Source organism: Myotis daubentonii, chromosome 3 (assembly GCF_963259705.1).
Source record: "Myotis daubentonii chromosome 3, mMyoDau2.1, whole genome shotgun sequence".
Lineage (NCBI taxonomy): Eukaryota > Metazoa > Chordata > Mammalia > Chiroptera > Vespertilionidae > Myotis > Myotis daubentonii.
In genome coordinates this window covers 209,776,712-209,784,823 of record NC_081842.1, presented here as the reverse complement: position 1 = coordinate 209,784,823, position 8,112 = coordinate 209,776,712, and the positions used below count along the sequence as shown (strand labels likewise).

The following is an 8,112-nucleotide window of genomic DNA, read 5'->3' as shown; positions in this document are numbered from 1 at the left end:
ATACCTCTCCCGTCCTAGGAGACCCCAAGGCCCACAGGCTCCATAGTGTGTGTGTGTGTGTGTGTGTGTGTGTGTGTGTGTTGGTGGGAGGGAGATGCTAAGATACAAACCCCCAACCCCACTCCTCAGGCCTGGGGTAAAAGAGACGTCAGATCTGCCAAAAAAGTGAAAACATAGTCTCTGCGAAGAGGAAACAACCAGTTCCTTACCCATTCCCGGCTGGATCCGAGTGTGGCTATTCTAGGAAGAAAGGACCAAACACCCCACTTCCCTGGGTTCCTGGGGGTGGGCACCCCTAATTTGGGAAGTTTCAGGACACTTATGCCCCTAATCCTTCCCACTAAGGGCATTACTACCAGTAAGTGGCAAGGCCAGTACTGGGGCCACACCCTGCCGGCTCTGCCCGCTGTGGAGGCATCCCTCTCAGGAGGCTATGAGGCTGCCTCCCCCACCAGTGTGTGTGTGGGGGGGGCGGGGGGGGGCGGGGAGGTGAATCCCAGGGATGGAATTAGGTGGAGGGGGATCAGCTGAAGCTTGGCTCATGGAGGGCAGGAGACCTAGGTCACCTGGGAGATGTTTGTGAAGATAAGGGTTTCAAGCCAGGTGTGAGTGAGGGGGGGTCCCCCGGGGTAGAGATGGGGGGAGGAGACAGGGAGGGAGGGGACGGGGGAGGGGGAGCTCTCCTTCTCCCTGCAATAAATCGGCTTAGCGGAGAGAACCGAACAGCCCAGAAAGGATTAAAGAAAAGTCTGTATAATACAGCGGAGAGCGCGGCGAGGGGAGGGCGGGGAGGGTGGGGGGCGGGGAGAGAGGGGAGGGACGGAGGGAGGGCGCTGGGAGGGGGGCGCTCGCGCAGCCGAGAGAGGCGAGCGCGAGGCAGAGAGAGCGCAATTTGGCTCCAAACTCCAGCGCCGCCGCGGATCCGAATCCCGGTGGCGGTGGGTGCCGCTCGCAGCCGCGGAGCCGGGAGCCAGCAGCTGCGCCCGGAGGACGCCCGGAGCCCGAGGGTCGCGGCGCCCCGCGGAGCCCGAGCCCAGTCCAGCCGGGCGCCTGGGCAGCCGGGCCGCGGCGGCATGGGAGCGCCCCCGCGGCGCCCCGCGCTGTCCCCCGCTGTCTCGGCCGGCGGCCCGAGGCAGGAGCGCGCCTGAGCCCATGGCGAGGGGACCTGCCTCCGCCGCCGCCGCCGCCGCCGCCGCCGCCGCCGCCCCGCCAGCGCCTCCCGCTCCCGGGCAACATGCGGGCCGCCCGGAGCCTCCGCAGCTGCGTCTGCCTGCTGCTCGCCGCGATCCTGGACCTGGCGCGCGGTGAGTGCGCGGGCGCCGGCGGGAGCCCTGGCCGCGGGCGTGTGCGGGGCCGGCCGCCGGGAGGGGCGCAGGCGGGGGTTGCTCCGGAGGGGCTCGGGTCCGAGCAAGGTCTTGGCGTGGGGGTCTGTGGAGCTGGTCGGCTTGGCGAGGGGCCGGGGGGCATGTCTCCTGTGGAGAGAGCGCTCTGGGCTCTGGGTCTGTGCCAGCGTGTGTGTGTGTGTGTGTGTGTGTGTGTGTGTGTGTGTGTGCGCTCGTGCCTTTGTTGCGCCTGTGTGTGTGGTGCCCGGGAAGGAGCTGCGTGTGAAGAGGGCGCGGGAGCGCATTTAGGGATGCGAATGTGCGTGATGGTGCGTGAGTGAGCGAGTGTCTGGAGGGTGTTGAGTGTCTGTGTCAGTTACGCGGGGAAGGTGTGTGTGTGAGAGCGGGAGCGAGAGTGTTCGGGGCTGAGTGGGTGGCAGCTCCTCCGCGAGGGTGTGAAGTGGGCTGTGTGTGAGCGTGGCGGAGGGAGAGTGAAGGTGCGAGGCGTGGCGTTTCACGCGTGCCCCAAGTGTGCGGGTCCCCGGAGGGGCGTGTGACAACAGATGACTGTGTTTCTAGGCGAGGGTGTGCGTGCACCGCAGGTGAGAATGTGACACTTGGCAGAGCGTGGAGGTGCTCATGCGGGGCGCGGGGGAGGGGGGGGGGTGTCGTCGTGTTGCTTCATGGACCCGAGTGTGCGTGCCTGTGGTGGACCGAGCGTGTGGTTGGGGGCAGGTGTGGGCGCGTGGGGGTGAGGAGGTGTGAGCTGTGGTATGTGTGTGTCCCGTGTGGACTGGGTCCCAGCTGGAAGGAGGAAGCCGAACGGGCTCCCCAGCGCTAGCGATCAGAGATAGGAGGCTCCGCAGCCCCGGGGTTCTCCCTGCCTCCCGCCCCGCGCCCCTGGCTGGTGGGTCTGAAAAGCTGCGGGAGTGGAACCTGCGACTCATCACCTTCCGTCAGGGGCCCAGGCACTGGCTGCCCGCCCAGCTGGAGGGAAGTGGGACTAGGGAGGAGCCGGCGAGGATCTGCGTCCTGGTCCTGGATCCTCCCTGAGCCTCTGTCAGACCTGGGTGCCCCAAACCAGCGCCTCTGGAAACAGCCTGGTTCCGCCGTGGAGGGGGAAAGCGACGTGGGTGGCCAAAAAGTAGCCATTGTGACCATGACCGGTAGGGCTCAGCCCCTGGCTCAGTGGGGTGATGGAGGTGGGGGAGTCAGCTGCTCTCTGTGTGTGCCTTGCCCTAAGGGGTGGCGTCTAACAGGCTCCCAGAGTGCCTGCCAGGAAGGGGCGCCCCGAACCCCCCACCCCCTCTTCTCCTCCGCGGTCCTGGAGAGCGCTGGTCTGCAGAGGGGAGCCGCTGCAGATGGGAGCCCGGTGGTGGTCCTGCTGGCAGGAGCGGGGAGAGGCAGGCGTGAGCCAGAGGAATGCAGTACTTCGTGCCCCATCTGTGGAGCAATGGACTTTTCAAAGTGGATCAAAATCTACCCCCAACTCTGGGGCGAGGGCTCCCTCCCTCGGATGCCCCTAGCCTAGAGGGAAGGTTAGATGGAGAGGAGGGGTGGGGGTAGGGGTTGACCGGGTTCCTGCGCTTCCGCCACCGCCACCGAGAGGGCGCCCGGCTTTGCTGAGAGGCACTGGAGCCCTCACCTGGCCATTGCAGGGAGCAGGGGTTGGGGTTGGAGGCAGGACGGGAGCACCCCCCATCCCCCGCCTCCCAATGCTCAGAACCCAGAGACCCGGCAGGAAAGGGGGATGGCGGCGAGTGGTGGGAAAGGCTTTGGTGGGAAACCCTCTCCATCAGGACCCCACCCTGCGAGCTCTCCCCGGAACCCCAGCAGCGTTTCCCGGCTCCAGAGCTGTGGGCGTCCTGAAGCCCCCCTGCCCACCTCCTCCGCAGGCTGCGGGAGGCGGGGCCCAGGAGCCGGGGTGAGCGCCTCTGGGCTTGGGGAGCCGGCTTTGCCTTTGAGCTCCGCTGCTCAGGGTGAAGGAAAGATGCAGACCCGATGGCGCACCGGAAACTTTCCGAGCCTGGGGCGCGGACCGGGTCCCGATCTGCAGGGGAGCAGTCTGTTCTCCGCAGAGGAGGAAAGACTGCGCGTGGGTGGGGTCTCTCCTTCCCGCTTCCAAGCAAGTGCCCACGAGGGGGCGGGGATACAGCAGGGTCCGCAAGAGATGCAAGAGGCCGGCTTGCCGGAGGAGGGCGCCCTTCCCGGACCAAGAGCCAAGCACCTGGCACTGGGCTCTGCCGGCCCACCTGCCAGGGGCTGCCTCCAGGGCAAGGAGCGTAGAATCTGGAGCAAGTATCATAAACATGCTTGCTCCGTGGGGGATGGGGCGGTCATACTAGAGAGGGGCGCGGCCCATGAGCCCTGGCCTGTTCTGCCCGTTTGGGTTGCAAAGCAAAGGGGTTCCACTTCGGAGAGGTGGGTTAGAAAGGAGAAAGGAGTCCGCTGCCCAGGCTGGCGGGCTGGGTGGCGGGAAATGCCTGCCGCTGGCTCCCCATTCCCCAGAATCTGACTCCAGAGGAGAAACCCACATTTCTCAGGCCTCCCCATCACCCCGGGCGCCGAAATGGCGTTTTCAACTGGGCATTTCTGGGAAGGAAGCTCTGCTCTTGGGCCTCTGCAGTAGCCCCGTGGGGGTGGGGGTGGGGGTGGGGTTGGGGCACCAGGGATTGGGAGTGGCGGCTGGAGAATGGTTCTTGGACCTGCCACGTGGGGCTCTGGGACATTCTCCAGGAAGAGTAGGGGTGGTCAGGCCCAGTTAGGTGGAGCCACAGGCCCTAACAGTTGTCTCTTCACAATCAAGCATCAGCAGGTGGGTTGGAGGGGGGTAGCCAGCTTGGCTGGGCTGAGGCAGCCGCACTACTGAGACTGCAGGGCTGTGCTGCTGGAGCTGGTGTGAGGATTTTACATATTTATCCTCCCTCTCCACCCCCACCCCACGCCCTGACCTGCTGGGGCTTGGCACCGCAGGGCTCCTTCTGAGCCCTGGGCAGCCGTGTTAAAGGGCCTGCCCTGTGCAGGCTGCTTCTCTCCTGCTCCCCCAGAATGCTGGGACCCCCAGGCAGCACCTCCACTCCCTTCCCAGCCCAGATGCAAACTGGAGTTTTGCCTGAGATGTTGAGCTAGGTTTTCTTTTTATGTGCAGAAAACGTTAGAGCTAGAAGCAACCTCCAAGATCACTTCAGTGGTTCTGAACGTTCTATTGTTTTTTAAGCAGGAGAACCTTGTTAAAGTAGGAACTGATCATCTCCTACCCGACCCTGATGCCTTAGGCGAGACGATGGGCTCAAAAGGAGAGCTGCCCTGGTCCGTGCGGTGCCGAGACCCTGCATCTAACAGCCCTTCCACAGCAAGTCTCTAACAAGCTAAGATCGCTCCCGTCTTATGTCGTAGCTGGGGTTTTGTGTTTTCAATAGCCACGATTATGTGGATCAGCTGCCACGTGTCCAGCACGTGCTGGCCGCTTCACAGCCCTCATGCATGCTGTGCGATGGGTTTAAGCTTCTCTTTTTCACAGATCAGGAAAGTGAGGCTCAGAGTTTGAAGATTTGTCCATGGCAGGGGCACTGGCTCCTTCCAGCTCCCAGCTGGTCCAGCCCCAGCCTCGCTCTTCCCTTCCAATGACCCCTCTCTCGGGCTGCAGGGAGTCCTCTGAGACCAGTGATGCCTTAGGTTGGCCTGGCTACCTGACTTTTCAGAGCCGCTGTCTCTTACACACTTAACTGCTGCTACCGTTCAGGGGCGGGGTGGTGGGGGATGGAGGTGGAGGAGTTTGAGCAGCTTGCCCCGGTTTCTGGATAAGCAGTCTGCGACTTCAAAGGCAGAGGCCAAACAAAGAGCTGAACAAAGGGGAGGCTGGTTAGTTCTGTTCACTGGCTTTCCTGGCATTCATGTAGGTGTCTGACCTGGCTTACCACCCTGCCCACCTCTGCTACATCCTTGGGCCCCTTGAAATTCAGTGATTCATGCACCCACACATGTTTAGTATAGACTGATTGTGTGCGAGGCACTGTGCTAAGCATTGGAAACACAGCCCTGAACACGGTAGGGGGATTTTCTGCTAACAGCTTAGCGGAAAATTGATTCTTCACATAGAGGGAGCGAGGGGCTAGATCTTGGACCCTAACTGAGCTCTCACTGTATGTCAGGCACGGTGCCATGTGCGTTGCCGTTCTTGTCCCCTTTAATGCTTACCACCACCCTGAGAGGTGAAATTAGCCTTATTTTGCAGATGAGTAAATGGAGGCTCAGAGAGGTTAAGTGACTTCTCCAAGGCCATCCAGTCGGTACATGGCAAGCAGAGCTTTCGACATGGGGTTCTTTCCCTCTGTGCTCTGCTGTCTCCTCGTGAGAACGGCCTGCAGTCCCCTGCCCAGCTCCAGCCACATGGACAGTTGCAATGGCTCCAATTCCCTCTCTGGATGTTTTTCTCCTGCCTAAATCCCCATTGAGATAGAATTACCAGTGTGCTCGCCTGCACAGATGGGAGAGCGGGTGTCCCTGAAAGCCCTCGTCATCATCTAGAGAATGAATGGGCATCTGTTGTGGGCAGGGCGCTTTGGAAAAGAGGGAGACCTGAGACCTGGGGTCCTCACCCCCGTGGGGTGAGAAGGTGGGCATGTTCCTGGAAAGATGCATGGCAGTCCAGGTGGTAATGCATTGATACCTGCTTAGATGCCAAGTGAATTGATGTCTCCTCCAGCAGGTTCTTGGGGGGAGAGTGATTAATCGGGGTGTGAGGGGGATGCCTCAGAGGGAAGGGAGACATTTAGACCTTGAAGTAAAGGGAGGATGTTCATAAGCCCAGGGCTGTGGGGGGTGAGGGGTGGGGGTGGGGAATGTGCCAGAAAGAGAAGCCTGTATGAGCAGAGAGCCAGAGGCAGGACCATGCGCGGTGGACCAGCTCGACTCAAGGCTGTCTCCCTAGAGTCTAGAGTCTCGGTGAGGACTGGGACAAAGAAGAGGGAGGGTGCTGACATCTACTGTGTATTATGCACCTGTGAGGTGCTCTTTAGGCATTAAATGCCCCCAACAGTCCACGAGGCAGGATTATTAGCCATGTTTTGCAGATGAGAACAAGAGACCCAGGATCTTTCCCCCCCTTCTCTCTCTTCCTTTCTTCTTTCTTTTCTTTCTTAAATAATGCATGAGGCTTGGGATCTTCATTAAGTGGAAGATCTGGGAGTTTCAGACCCAGGTCTAAGGCAATCCGACACAGCTGGTGCTGGAGGAGAGGAGAAGCTAGTTATTTTTCATCATTTGCAAGGGGGGATGCGGCAGCCTCCACCATGTGCGAGGGGATGCAAAGCCTTCCGTTTTGAGTGATAGGTGTTGGTGGTGTTGAAACACATGACATCGCTTCCTAAGAGGTGTCCGTCTTCGGGATGAGGTTCTTGGGAACGAACCAGAGAGATGAGATCCTGGGACCCATCTTTACACATTCAGGGGGCCCAGTAGCTGAAGGGACCCACGATCACCAAGATCTACTGTCCACAGTTCCATGCGTGGAGCAAATAGATACCATGTGCACGGAGCTGGAGGTGTACAGAGTAGCCGCCCACAGGGGTGGAAACGGACATTGGGACACCCAGGAAAGGAATCTGGTCTTGGACTTGGCCCTAGGCCATTCCTGCATCTCCTGGCAACATGCCAGGTTTGCTCTGGGGAATTATGCAAGCGCCACCCCCAACTGCACACCACTTTCATGGGGGGCACAATCAGGTAACGCACCCCCAAGACGAGCCCATCAGATGCACTCGCCCTGGAACCTGAATATTAAGCAGAGTGTCAGGAAGACAGAATCACTGGCGCGTCCCCCTGGCCAGTGGAGGCCCCCAATAAACTGTACTTTGCTGGTTTCCCAAGAAATAATGATGGGACCTACCTGGCAGGGAGCTGACAGGAGGGAACGAGTCATTGCATGCAGAGCTCTCGGCTCTGATGAGGGTACCGGCATTCACCACGGACGGTTATGCCAGAGCCGTCCAGCTCGTGTGGCCAGAGTCCTCCCCAGGCCCAGCACTTCCTCTTGTTCTGCTCCATTAGTTCCCTTCCTTTGGCTTGAGTTGTCCAGAGTGATTTCTGCTCCTTGCAACAAAGACCCCACTTGACAGCCTCCCTAAGGTAGGAGGAGCCTCAGAGTCACTGATTAGCTGCTCTGGGTAACCCCTGGAGGAAGGTTCATGACCCCCTGGCTGAGGTGACGGATTCCATCGTCTGCTCCCTGCCTTTCCCTGGAGGCCTGAGGCATTGCTGTCCCGCACGCTCCCCCTGCCCCCAGTGCGGCTCAAGAGCCAATGAACATTTTCCCAGTGGAATTCGGGGATGGAGCCAGTCTCCCTGTGGACCGCCCACATCCCACCTTCATGGAATAGAAGCTCCCTGAAGACAGGGACGCTGTGCGGGTCTGCCATCGAATCTTCTCCATGAAACACATGGTGGGTGCGCAATGGAAGTTGTTTGGATGCATAAGCCGCCTTTGGCCTTTAGACACATGTGTCTTCATTTAGATGAGGGCTGGGTCCATGGCTTTCTACAGAAAAGTGTGTGAATGGGCTTACCGATGGCATGTGGAGTTGAGACTGGTCTTACAGGTGAACTTCCTGTCAGCCAAGTTCTGCTTCTATCTTTCTTGGAGATGCTCAAATAATCAAAGTGGTGGAGACCCTGACTCCGGACACCCCAACTCTCTGCCCATTGAAAGCAATCGAGAGCTGACCACCTGCTGGCAGACCCATCGGTCCAGGTCGTCCTCGTATCAGAGTGAAGGCAGCTACTCTTGAGCCTA

The 8,112-nt window shown here is 60.2% G+C and overlaps 1 protein-coding gene across 1 annotated transcript in view; it reads left to right on the top strand.

Annotated features, from left to right (window-relative positions):
• Positions 1–853: 853 nt before the first annotated feature.
• Positions 854–8,112, top strand: part of IGSF21 (immunoglobin superfamily member 21) — a 212,655-nt gene continuing 205,396 nt past the window's right edge. The window contains exon 1 of the mRNA XM_059691028.1: positions 854–1,304. Within this exon, the coding sequence (XP_059547011.1) occupies positions 1,235–1,304 (70 nt within the window). The 5' untranslated portion in view covers positions 854–1,234. The remainder of the gene's footprint in view (positions 1,305–8,112) is intronic.